Source organism: Notolepis coatsorum (assembly GCF_963971535.1).
Source record: "Notolepis coatsorum genome assembly, chromosome: 12".
Classification (NCBI taxonomy): Eukaryota; Metazoa; Chordata; class Actinopteri; order Aulopiformes; family Paralepididae; genus Notolepis; species Notolepis coatsorum.
In genome coordinates, this window is record NC_140176.1 from 27886715 (window position 1) to 27901069 (window position 14355).

At 42.8% G+C, this 14355-nt stretch overlaps 1 protein-coding gene across 1 annotated transcript in view; it reads right to left on the reverse strand.

Annotated features, from left to right (window-relative positions):
• The window catches only part of ghdc (GH3 domain containing), a 63539-nt gene that overhangs the window by 17537 nt on the left and 31647 nt on the right, over positions 1 to 14355 (reverse strand). The window contains exons 3-6 of the mRNA XM_084325785.1: positions 12658 to 12854; positions 9849 to 10043; positions 5317 to 5436; positions 3571 to 3868 (exon numbers count right to left, since the gene is read on the reverse strand). Of these exons, the coding sequence (XP_084181911.1) occupies positions 3571 to 3868; positions 5317 to 5436; positions 9849 to 10043; positions 12658 to 12854 (810 nt within the window). The remainder of the gene's footprint in view (positions 1 to 3570; positions 3869 to 5316; positions 5437 to 9848; positions 10044 to 12657; positions 12855 to 14355) is intronic.

Here is a 14355-nt window from a genome sequence, read left to right on the forward strand (position 1 = left end):
TCTCTCTCTCTCTCTCTCTCTCTCTCTCTCTCTCTCTCTCTCTCTCTCTCTCTCTCTCTCTCTCTCTCTCTCTAAATGATTATTTGTGTAAATAAGGTTATACGCCGACCATTAAAAAATACATGTTAGTTTAGGAATAAGGGGCAGGTAACTATAAGATTTATTCTTCTTCCTGCTCCTTTTGTCCATGGAATGACTATTTATGATTTTTTAATGAAGAAACTATGATTGTATTATTCCATGTGGCAAATAAAAACTCTGAGCTGAACTGAACTCTCTCTCTTCCCCCCCCTCCCTCCCTCCCTCTACCAGTGCAGACTGTGGTCTGACTGTCACTCAAAGTGCTTATGGGCGGAGCCAGGCCATAACAGCCTGATTTCTTGAGGCTGAAAAATGATGGTTTTGAGTACTTGATTAGAAATATAAAACAATGAATTTTTTTGAAAAAAACCTTACAAATGTCTTCAATAGACTAACAGGAATTGTGTAAAGTTGCCCAAATAGTGCTAGGAATAGTAGTGCATAGCCCCTTTAAAGCCATGTCCACACAAATCCAGATATTTAGCAAAACGCACATTTTCTTCCATGTTTGGGCCTTTCACCCACACATAAACAGTGTTTTCAGAAACATAAACGGAGATGGAGATAATAACGATGGACAGCGCCTGGTGCTGAAATGAGAGACAGAAATAGCATGTACAGTTTCTTCCCCCTCGAGTGTATTATATTTTCTTTTATTGATCTCTGCCTCTTAAGCAGTACTGTATATTTGTATATCTTGTATCATAAATGTCTGGATGTAACAGTACTGTATATCTACTCCAGTGCCGTCTGACAGATTCGGCCATCAGACGCTGCTTGCGTGTGTATCGGAGATGTATATCTGTTATTTAGTTAGGCCTACTGGACATTTTCATTGACATAAGTAACATATGTAAATGTAAAACATAAGTAGATTTTTTGTTTTTCGTTTTTGTTTATTTATTAAGTTAATATAAACCATGTTTCGAACGTTTTTGAGGTTGTTAAATACACGATTTTGATTTCTTTAAGTGGCGAGTGACGTTTTTATCATTGTCCGCTTATTTCTCTGAGAGAAATTTGACTTGTATGCCCAGCCTCGGGCTATTATTATTAAGAATACGTTGACTTGTATGCCCAGCCTCGGGCTACCAGCTGACAGGCAGAGCTGTGTTCGTAATGGGTATTTGTTCTAGACGGGTGTGTGTGTGTTTGCGCGTGTGTGTCGGAAATGTGTGCGTTTGACAACTTTTTCCAAATCCGTATAGCAACAAATCATGTAGGCCAGGGGTGCCCAACCTTTTTTGAACCAAGATCTACTTTTTAATTTACCACCTAGCCGAGAGCTACCAGCCAAAATTGTATATTGTAAACCGTCATTTGAGGCTTTATAAAAGCAGCATAATGAACACAAATCTGTCAGTGCCGAGTCCGACCTCATCTTAAATAACAAACAGCATTGCTTGTTGTAGTTAACAAAGAGAGGCAGAGTTGATTTAGCAAAAAAAAAGAAAAAAAAAAGAAAAAAAAATTATAATCGCATTTTATTAATCGAGATCTACTTGAAATCAGCCCGCGATCTACCTGTCGATCGCGATCGACTGGTTGGGCACCACTGATGTAGGCTATGGTTATTGCAGAAAGTTTATCTTGGGCGTGGGGGTAGGGCATTCAACTGTTTTGAGCACCCACTGGCAGAAACATAAAGCGGCGCCTATGTCTGAGTGCTTATTGTCATTGTTGTCAATTATTTGCAGTGCAAGTAGGCCTATAGGCTACGTATATCACTGGGGTTTCCCAGTGTGTTCCCTGCCCAGAGGCACATATCAACCCCCCCCCTGGCTGTTATTATTTAGCCTATATTTGGGTTTTGGGAATGTGTTGTAAGATGGGGATTTTGTTTTGTGTGATGTTGTAATAAACAAGCATTACTATACAAACTCATATCATGTCAAAGCTTCATTATAATAATCAAACGTGTTGTGTGTAAAATGTGTGTTTATATATATACAATTTCTTACTGATTTAATATTTTTAGGAAATTTAAGGCAAAAATAAGTATTAATTAATTAATTAATTAAAACATTTCGCACAGGGCCTCGCATTTCTCCCAGACGGCTGTCTGTATGGCCCCCATAAATGTCCAAACCACCCCCTCCTAATGTACAGTTTCCTCCCCCTCGTATGTATATAGTTTCTGTTAGGATCTCTGTTTAACACTTTGATCGCCATGGTTAAATTCATAATTTACCATCCCTAGCCAGCTCTATTTGTCTATGGAGAAGTTCCCCTTCTTTGCAGGGCTATAACTTTTTAAATTCTATTGCTAAATTGACATTATTATGGCCCATTCAATGTCTCATATGCATTGTTCAGGGTGTAGCAACGTTATACTTTTTCATTCACATATTCATACTAAAATATGGTCTAAAGTATAAGTATGTTTTTATCGTTTTCTGCAGCTTTCTCCAGAACTTGATTTATAGCCCCAAATGCATTATATTGATGATCAAATACAGTTTGGTAGCAATCGGTGCCAGATGAAAAATTTCAACTGGAGGTACTTCTAGAAGTTACTACGTATCATCTGATATTGACCGGATGGGCGGGGGGTCGTTTATAATTCCGTGGGCAACGTTATATCATTCGTCTAGTGTGGGTCATATGGTCATCAGAGCAGTTTATATGGAACACATTAGAAAATAACGCTGGATCTTACCATATCTTCCTCGCGCCGTTGGACGATCAGCTTGGAGTAGACAGTTTTCGATTATGGGATGTTGATATAGATGAACCATTTCCAGGTTGTATAATACTATATACGTCCAAATAACGTTGTTTATTGAGTTAGGGCGAGCGATTGATTATCCAGTGTGTTGAGATGGAGTCCGGCTAACGATCGCGAGTGCCCGGACGAAATATGGATGAGCACTTCCTGTTTGGCGCATCACTTCCTGTTGGCCGATCTGCTGATCGGCCACCAGATGGCGCTCTTGAACCGTTAGACAGTTGAGTGGAGCTCACCAGTACATCTCATGTCTCCGGAGGAGAAATATGATTTCGATCACAGATTTTTGAAATATTGATATCAAAGACGAGTTACGGCGTCTTCGGCAGAATGAGCATGGCGAGCAAAGACGAGTTACGGCGTTCCCGGCGATTAAAGTGTTAACAGTACTGTATTTGCATATCTTGTATGTCACAAATGTAACAGTACTGTATACCTGTATGTCAGAAATGTCATATATATCTGTATGTTGTGTATGTCATAAATGTCATTATGAATTGAAAATTAAACAAGACGAAAGTCTTTCTCTGGTCTGCATCCCCTTAACAATTGTGTGTATTGAGCATTCTGCAATCTGTTAATAAAGTTTTCAATCAATCAATCAATCAATCAAGGAACAGAATCAGCTGTAGGAACAGAATCAGTATCTGTAGGAACATAATCAGTATCAGCTGTAGGAACAGAATCAGCTGTAGGAACAAATAAGTATCTGTAGGAACAGAATCAGCTGTAGGAACAGAGGTCTTTGGGGGCATCGCTACCTTCAGTGGCAGCATAGAAGGGGGAGTAGAAGGGAACTCCCTGGCAGTAGTGTTCCCTCAGCATCTCTCCATAGATCTGATTGGAACCAGAGTCCACCGCCAGCACCAGGTTGAGCTGGGGCCAAAGGCGCTTGGCAATGCCCCGGAAGCCCTCCTGGAAGTGGGCTCTGAGCTGGGACGCCCTCCATGTGTCCGGCTTCAGCTGGCTCTCCAGCTGGGCTCTGATGCCAGGCTCCAGGGCTAGCCCAGCGCTGAGCCGACCCTGCTCTACATCAACCACCAGCTCCTGCCAGCGCTCCTGGGAGACGAGAGGCAAAAACCACCATATGTCCTTTTCCAAATTAGGGAGCAGACAGTATAATAAGACGTCCCGACTGCCAAGAACCTTGGTGTTGTCCTTGACGACCGGCTGAACTTCTCCGCTCACATTGCCGCAACGACCAGAACCTGCAGATTCCTCCTGAGCAATGTCAGAATTGATTATTTTTTATACTAAACAGTTAGCCGGACCTTGTTGTGTGACCTTGCTGGCACCTCTGAGTGAATTGGAATTGAAATGACGATCGAATCCCGATAGGTGGCATTATCGCCTACCTTTTGAACTGGGCTAGTTTACTGTGGGGGGGGGGGGGGTTTGCTCACTCACTGCTGGCCAGTGTCGTAGCCACTAGCATGCAAACTGCCTATGCAATGGCGAGCGAACTATTGGAGATTATTATGAAGAGGACAAAATGATCACACTTATGGATGATAAGGTGCGTTTTCACCAGATTACATTCGACTCAGCACTTCTGGTAAATCATAAAAATACTATAGTCAAACCGGCCGAGCAATGTAACATTATCTGTCGCCGACAACAGAGTTGAGAGCACCCCAGACTAGGGCTGAGCCCGAACGTTCCGACCTTCGTTCGCTACGTTGGCGTTCAAATTCTAAATCAACATTCAAAAAAAAATGTTTTAATACATTTTATTTCACCGTGGGCCCTGAGCGCCGACCTTAGTTGTAGGTAAAAAAAAGAATGATTCGGCAGGTATATCATAAAACTCTTTTAGGTCCTGAAACGCTCGAAGACCGTTTTTATCATAATATCTTCCAGAGTATGAACTCCCCTCCTCTCCCATTGAGGAATATTAACAGGTTTGTGCCCAACAAGTAGTTGCTGGTTATGAAAAATTGGAGAGTTGAGGTGCCACGGGCATTTAACCGCACAGGACCATTCAACATTACGCCACGTTTGAATCACGTGGGATATGATTAGTCCATATCTTAGCTGGCATTTTGATATAGGAATAGTGGAGTATACTACATCCTGTAGTCTTTGTGGTGAGACCGCTACTTCTTCTAAAAAGCGCCAAGACACAACAATTTCAGGGTCCAGACTCCAGCCAACTTGAGTGTAGTCTTTTGAGAGAAGAGACCCAGGGCTTTCGATGGGTTTTTCGAATTTAAAAAAACTACACTTCCCAGCTCATGTTAAGCATTATATGAGCAAACGGAATTCGTTAGATTGGACATTTGAAAATGGTCTCAATTGTTCTTTACACAGTATCCGCTGTGTATTCAAACTGAGAACACAACGTTTTTTTTTCTCCCCTCCCTTTTACCTAGAGACAAAAGTAACCAGGTGTAACCAGGCACAAACCTGGTACCCACTCTGCAGTGCAGAGAGTTCTAAGGGCTACATCTGTACCTGTAGGACGCCTTCAGTCTGTGACTAGGAGACAGAATGACCCTGGTTTCTACCTGTAGGACGCTGAAGGCGTAGAAGATGGTGGAGGAGAAGTTGGACTCCAGGGTTCCCACGCTGGGGTCTTTGAGAGCGAAGAGAAGGTGCAGGTAGAGAGTGTCCTTCTCATTGGGGACCTGAGGAGGACAGGGGGTGTCACACAGTCACATGGAGACAGCTCCAGGAATTAAGACGAACAAGCAAAAGGCGGAATTATTACTTGAAAAGGAAAAACACAACCACTAATAATGTTCTGGAAGAAGAACATTACTTTAGGGAAAATGTAGTAGTTAGTAGTATCTTATTAGTACCTTAGTACTTTATACTTAAGGATACTCAATGTTATACATAAGGATGCTCAACTTTATACTTAAGATACTCAATGTTATACTTAACCTCTTAAGCCAGAGTGGTCCGGTACCGGTACGAGAATGACATCACGCCATAAATCCATCTCTACAGAATGTATGAATTAATGTTGCGTATTTTTTTCAAATGTAGCCAAGAGTAAAGACCCTAACCCTGTCAAAACAGCAGTGAAAGTGTATATTTTCAGCACTATGTTTGTTTACCAATGATTTTAAGTGTTACTAGTGAAATATTAGTTTATAGAAATGTCAGGGCATTGAGTCGGAAAAAGGCAACCTAACTTGAGTGTAGTCTTTTGAGAGAAGAGACCCAGGGCTTTCGAATTTCAAAAAACGACACTTCCCAGCTCACGCCAGCCCCTGTCAATCATCCGACTTCTTTTTCCCGTCTTTATTTCTGGGATCATATCTCACAGGTGGAACAAACCTGAATGTTATTGCCATAAATCAGAACGCAGTTAGTTGCGATCCCAGGTCTGAAAGAGATAGTACAAGCCAATATTGCCCCTATAATCGAACATGTTAGTGCTCTGACCCAGAATTGGGCCAAGATGAATATGTCCCTCCTTGGGAAGATAAACTTAGTAAAAATGATATTGGCTCCCAAATTAAATTATATCCTATATATGCTGCCGATGACTCTCCCAACTCAGTTACTCAAACAGTATGACAAAGTCATTCATGTATATTTATGGGGGGGCAAAAGGCCACTATTTGGTCGGGCCAAAATGTATGCAGCAAAGGAAAATGGCGGCTTGTCCCTGCCTAAGCTAGACTGGTATCACTATGCGTTCTCGCTCTCCCAGCTCTCCAAATTGAATCACTCGACTGAGGAGGCACCTGCTTGGGTCAAGATAGAGGAGGAAATGGTATATCCCTCGTCTCTGGAATCCTTCCTGACACAATCAGACATATACCTCTTAAGAACCCTCTAATGGCGTTTGCCAGGGAAACTTGGAATCAGTCGCATAGGCTGACTGGTGATAGCCCATATCTGACTACAAGAGCCTCTATATGGTATAATAAAAAACTAAAGATTGGTAAGAAATCAGTCATATGGGACGACTGGATTAAAAGGGGGATACATGTACTGGGTGATATAGCCGGGGAAGATGGGGTTTTACCTTTTGAGGATATTGAAGAGGATTTTGGTATAGATAATAAAAACTTCTATAAATTCCTACAGATTAGACATTGTATATCGTCATCAATGGGAGGGTCAAAGTGTGGCCCGATTACTGCAATTCAAGAAATATTTTATAAAGGATGGCGTAGGAAAGGCGGTGCATCAAGATTCTATGATGTTATAAGAGAATACAATGCACCCAAGTTGGCGGGTCTGAGGCTGAGCTGGGAGAACGATGTACGTGAGGATATTACTGAGGAAATGTGGGAGAAGCTGGTGTCCAAATGGGGTAAATTCTCTCGGGAGGCGCAATCACAACTTATTTTTTACAAAGTGTTGAACAGAAGCTATTGGACGCCTAGTAAACTGACCAGACTGAAATTAAGGGACAGTGACATCTGCTGGAGATGTGAGAAGGAGACAGGCACTTTACTACACATGCTATACGAATGTGAGAAGGTCCGGAAAATGTGGGATCAAATTGTGATATTCCTAAGTAAGGTTCTGAATGTGAAGATAAATAACGCCCCAATGGCATGTGTTTTGGGTATAGTACCGAAAGGGATTAAACTGCCTAAATACCGGGGAATGTGGTATAGAATGGCCATGATATCAGGATGTAGAATTGCATTACGACATTGGAAATCACCTGTTGATATTACTTTTAAAGAATGGATGGAACTAATGTTCCGGACAGCATCATATGAAAGGGTGACATATAGAGTCGCAGGAAGAGAGGATATCTTCGCTGAGGTATGGGACAGTTTTCTACACCTGACTGAACGGTCTGGGGACAAATGACTAAGGTGGGGTTACAATGGTATCAAGGAGGAATATAAAAAAGGGGATCTGATCTGATGGTACTTGTACTTTATATTGTATTATGTATGTATATGCATAGATTTTATGTATGCAGCACATACCTGCTCACAGGTAGATTGGTCTACATGTAAAGTATATGCATCAGGGATATATGTGCACAATGTATAGTATAGTATCTTTCTTTTTTCGTAAGTCTTTTTTTAATTTCCATGTCAGTTTTTAATGTATTTGTATGAGTCTTGTACATGTTTTGTATGTTCTTACAAAAAAAAGAAAAAGGCAAATCTTGGACGTTGCATACTGTGATGTGGAAAAAAAACGCAGTTAGTTGCTCTACCTTTCTGTGAATGTCTAGCAAAAAACAGCATTGCAATCTGATGACAAATGGTAGAGAAATTTACATTATAAAAATGTAACTGTACTTATAGTAGATTTCATTCACGTTTTTTGCTGCACACCTGGTGATACTAAATCCAGATTGAACTCTTCCATTGGAAAGGGGAGATTTGGCCTGATCCATAGATGTGCGACTTGGGCATAATAAGGTAATTTATATGCCTGATATTCTATATTCTTTATTTTTTTTAACTTTTTCTCCTTATTTTCTATTTTTCTCCCATCCCAATTTCGTGTATCCAATTATCCCCTCCCCTGTCTTGAACGTTGCTCGACTATGCCCCCCACTGGTCGATTGTAGAGAGGATAGAAGCCTTGCATCACGTGTTCCCTCCGGCACACAAGGAGGCAGCCTGTCACATCTTTTCGCCTGCCAGCGCGGACTCTCATTGGCGAGGTGTAACGCATGGGAGGCTCACACTACCCTCGCCACTTCCTGTCTCTGCTGTGCAGGCGTCTCCCAACCGACCTGTAGGGGTCGCTGTCCACAATGTCCAATCCCCACCCATCGACTTCCACCCGCTGACCCGGAGTCTCTTGCATTGGTGACAAGCGCAATCTCCGCTACGCCACCCAGCCGCCTCGATATTCTATAATCATATTTCAAATTGCATGTGCCCGGATGGCAGAATTCAGTACTGTATCTACTAAACCTGTTTAATCATCTGCCCTTTATTCATTTGCTTAGATTTTTTGTACACGTGATCTCAAGAAGGTGCTGAATCTTTCATGTCTGGTCAATTTTAGCATGATGTTATTCACCGTCAAAGATGAAAACAATTATTATATTATCCTTTGGTTCATTACAATTTACTCAAGCCTAGTAACAGACATAATATTTCTGACACTGGGAATACATTCCCTGAGATCCATAGATGTCCCTAGATAGCAAGAACATGCAAATGGACCTTGTAGAAGTGGAGCAATCTTCCATTTACTTATGTATGTATTTTTAGGAGAATCTTCAGAAAATAGGGCTCGGGTTTAAGAGGTTAAGGATACTCAACTTTATACTTAAGGATACTCAACTTTATACTCAACCTACTCACAGGAGGGACACTTTGAAGAATGTATTGTATGTCAGGGCTCAGAGCATAGTGACATGGTCTGTATGTATGTATTTATTGTATGTATGCCATGTATACATCTATTTATTTATTGTATGTATGTACTGTATGTATTTATTGTATGTCAGGGATCAGAGCAGAGTGACACGGTCTGTATTGTATGTATTTATTGTATGTCAGGGGTCAGAGCAGAGTGACAGTCTGTATGTATCTACTGTATGTATGTACAGTATAGTATGTACTGTATGTATATATTGTATGTCAGGGGTCAGAGCAGAGTGACATGGTCTGTATGCTTGTTTGTTCTATTTTTAGACCCAAATTGTGACTTCATGTTGATTCTATGGTTCAGTATATAAACCAGGGTATTTCAATTGTGACTTCATGTTGATTCTGTGGTTCAGTATATAAACCAGGGTATTTCAGCTAAGTGAAAATCACATCGTTGTACAAAACTCCCTGGTTTGGTTTTGACGCTTAACTGCTTGGAACCAGCATAGACTGGATATGGTTGACATGGAACTAGCATAGACTGGATATGGTTGACATGGAACTAGCATAGACTGGATATGGTTGACATGGAACTAGCATAGACTGGATATGGTTGACATGGAACTAGCATAGACTGGATATGGTTGTAGCTGAAAATGTCTTATGGTTCCAATCTGCCCAGTTAAATAAATGGCAGTACTGTTGCATCATGACCGACGTGTCATGATAATGTCTACGGCGACCTATCTGGGTAATCCTGCCTGTGGTGAGGACCTGACCTGGAAGGCGGGTGCTGGCGTGGTGTAAAGGCTGAGCATGTGGCGCGACGAGGCTGGCGTGGAAGAGTTGGGCCCGATGGGGATGCCCGCCTCGGACTGGCGAAAGGTTGGCATGTAGAAGAGCTTGGTGGTCCTCTGGAGGCTGGCGCAGGCAGGGAAGCCCTGTTGCATGGCATCCAGACAGACAGCCACACCCTGGGGGAAACATACACAAGGGGACGTATCCATGCCACCTTTTCCTTCCCAAGAGCACTCCATCACCATGTTACACACAGCACAGTTGGGAATTGATGTCTTGGGATCTCTCTCTCCAATCTACCAAAGTCACCCCTAGGGGTGTAACGATGCGACGATAAAATTCGATACGATTCTTCAGGCAACGATTCAATGCATCATGAAATCTCTTCATTTGACCACGATTCGATTCGATACATTTGACATACATCAGTTAATTCCCCAAATTTGAATACACAAGTGTGGCTGGGGGAACTGATTCACTCAGCATGAATGGACTATAGGTAAATAAAAACAACACACACAAAAAAAACATAATATATATATTTTTTAATTTCGATTCATTTTGATTATAAATAATCGATTCTAACATTTTCAAATCGATGTAGTTAAATAGTCACATTAGAATCGATGCATTTCGATTAATCGATGCATCGTTACACCCCTAGTCATCCCACTTCTCAGAGAGCTGCACGGGCTTCCCATCGCCGCACAAATCCACTTCAAGGTCCTTGACCTGGCATACCGTGCAGCGAAGGGAACAGCTCCCTCCTACCTCCGGTCAATGGTCTCTAACTACACACCCTCAAGACCCCTATGATATGCATCTTCTAGCCGCCTCAGTCCCATTCAGCTGAAACCATCACAGTCAGGACAGCTGAAACCATCACAGTCAGGACAGCTGAAACCACCACAGTCAGGACAGCTGAAACCATCACAGTCAGGACAGCTGAAACCATCACAGTCAGGACAGTAGAAACCATCACAGTCAGGACATCTGAAACCATCACAGTCAGGACAGCTGAAACCATCACAGTCAGGACAGTAGAAACCATCACAGTCAGGACATCTGAAACCATCACAGTCAGGACAGTAGAAACCATCACAGTCAGGACATCTGAAACCATCACACTCAGGACATCTGAAACCATCACAGTCAGGGCATCTGAAACCATCACACTCAGGACATCTGAAACCATCACAGTCAGGACAGTAGAAACCATCACAGTCAGGACATCTGAAACCATCACACTCAGGACATCTGAAACCATCACAGTCAGGACATCTGAAACCATCACACTCAGGACATCTGAAACCATCAGTCAGGACAGACAGCTGGAACCATCACAGTCAGGACAGACAGCTGGAACCATCACACTCAGGACATCTGAAACCATCACAGTCAGGACAGACAGCTGGAACCATCACAGTCAGGACAGACAGCTGAAACCACCACAGCCAGGACAGCCGAAACCATCACAGCCAGGACAGCTGAAACCATCAGTCAGGACAGGTGAAACCATCAGTCAGGACAGCTGAAACCACCACAGTCAGGACAGCTGAAACCATCACAGTCAGGACAGCTGAAACCATCAGTCAGGACAGGTGAAACCATCAGTCAGGCCAGCTGAAACCACCACAGTCAGGACAGCTGAAACCATCACAGTCAGGACAGCTGAAACCATCACAGCCAAGATAGCTGAAACCATCAGTCAGGACAGCTGAAATCACCAGTCAGGAGTCAGGACAGCTGAAACCATCAGTCAGGACAGCTGAAACCATCAGTCAGGACAGCTGAAACCACCAGTCGGGACAGGTGAAATGAAACCATCACAGTCAGGACAGTAGAAACCACCAGTCAGGACAGCTGAAACCCCCACAGTCAGGACAGTAGAAACCATTAGTCAGGACAGCTGAAACCCCCACAGTCAGGACAGTAGAAACCATTAGTCAGGACAGCTGAAACCTGCCCAATTTTCCGCCATCGACTAAAAACACACTTCAATCAATACCTGAAAACACACAAAAAAAACCTTCATACTGTATTTTACTATTGTGCACTTTGCTAAGTAATCTACCTCGCCTATATTACTAATTTACTACCTACTTATGCTAATATGTCTATACTACTAAATGTAAATGTAGGAAGATGTCAGCATTGTTATCCTGGTCTCTGACTCACCTGGAGGAAGACCTCAGTGTTGGTGTCTCTATCTCACCTGGAGGAAGACCTCAGTGTTGGTGTCTCTGACTCACCTGGAGGAAGACCTCAGTGTTGGTGTCTCTATCTCACCTGGAGGAAGACCTCAGTGTTGGTGTCTCTGACTCACCTGGAGGAAGACCTCAGTGTATCTGACTCACCTGGAGGAAGAGCTCCTTGTTGGTGTCCTTGTATCTGACTCACCTGGAGGAAAAGCTCCTTGTTAGTCTCCTTGGTGCTGAGCAGCATGGCGCTGGGTCCTGACTCACCTGGAGGAAGAGCTCCTTGTTGGTCTCCTTGGTGCTGAGCAGCATGGCGCTGGGTCCTGACTCACCTGGAGGAAGAGCTCCTTGTTGGTCTCCTTGGTGCTGAGCAGCATGGTGCTGGGTCTTGACTCACCTGGAGGAAGAACTCCTTGTTGGTCTCCTTGGTGCTGAGCAGCATGGCGCTGGGTCTTGACTCACCTGGAGGAAGAGCTCCTTGTTGGTCTCCTTGGTGCTGAGCAGCATGGCGCTGGGTCCTGACTCACCTGGAGGAAGAACTCCTTGTTGGTCTCCTTGGTGCTGAGCAGCATGGCGCTGGGTCCTGACTCACCTGGAGGAAGAACTCCTTGTTGGTCTCCTTGGTGCTGAGCAGCATGGCGCTGGGTCCTGACGTGCCTGAGGTCATGGCCAGGATGAGTGGTTTCTCTGGGATGATGACGTTCCCCTCCCCCGCCGCCACGCGGAGGATCAGCTGGCGGTAGTGTTTGTATGTGGTGACAGGATGACGCGTCCGGAAGCCCTCACTGTCTGTGGAGCAGTGTTCATTTCGTCAGCTATTTTTCATTTTAGTTTTAGTCTTAGTCATGTGTCAAATGCTCTTTTCATATTTAGTCACCTTTATCTATTTTTCGTTTAGTCAAGTTTTAGTCAACTACAGGTCTGAGCATTTTAGTCTTAGTCTTTTTCGTTTAGTCTCGATTTAGTCTTTTTTGTTTAGTCTCGCCACTCAGTTAAAGCCTCATAAATTGGCGTTCGCTTTTTCAAAAAAAAAGAAAAGCTAATGTTAGTGCTAGCTGGTTAGACTTATGTAAGCTATTTAATGTGTTCTATGTTATTATTGATGCTGACGTTATTAGATGGAGTTGCAGGGCGCGCACCTGTGACAGGTCCGTTGTTGTGTTGTGGAGTGGAAAGAGCAAGAAGGTGAATAAAACCGTTATGTTGATGATCAGGTCAATTCTCCCGTGATTTTATTTGACTATAATTTGAAAGTATAGGCGGACTATTCCTTGGTTACATTGGTGGCAGTGGTGGGATTGTTTCCTGCATTAGTGTCCAGCGTGAGAAGTAAAGGGAATGCGAGAATGAATTACAGATGATTTGACAGCTAGCTAGTTGCTAATGCTAACAGTAACGTAGCAGTTGGTTTCAAAGTATAGTTAGAGACGGCATTCGCCATTGGACAGTAAGAAGAGGAAACGGTTCTTGACTTAGTTTGGTGATCAACGTAACAGTTTTATTCACCTTCTTCCTCTTTCCACAACACAACGGACCTGTCACAGATTTCACACATTTCTCCCCGGGCTGAGCGGGCTCCTCTTCTTCTCCTCCTCGTCTTTCACTTTCAACAATACATTCTGCCAAGTCCAAGCCCACTGCATACAAGACCACGAGACCGTGTTGCCCCGCCATTGTTCCATTAAACCCATGCCGTGTGCAGTTACTGCTATCTAGAATGCTGGCTAAGAACAAATAACGTGAGTGGGGAAATTAATCAAAGCGCTTGCACTGCACAAAGGAAATGGAAATGCTGCACTAATAATAACATGAATTATTCTAAAAGTTATAATTATTTTGTCTAGTCTTTAAATGAAGAGATTTCGGCAAGATTTTATTTTGTAAACTCCATTTTGTGTCGTTGTTTGTAGTCAACGACATTGCATTAATTATTTAGTCACTTTAGTGTCACATGATCTACATTAACGTGACGTCTCGTCTAGTTGTCGTCAGGAGAAAAAGCTTCGTTGACAACCATATTTAGTCATTATTTTCGTTGACTAAATTAACACTGCTATGGAGGATGTGTCAGAGTACAAGTCAACACACGTTTCTGAAGGCAGACATACCAGAGTCACAAAGTATACCCCAAGTATATTTTGTGAAAGTAATCCTCATGCAATTTCATATTTTAAACACTAGAGGTCACTAATTTTTGCACTGAGCTATGCTGATCTCCCACAGGAATCCCATTCCATGTGTTTTCAGATTCATATCATTTCATTGTCAGTTATTTTTTTTTTCTTTTACA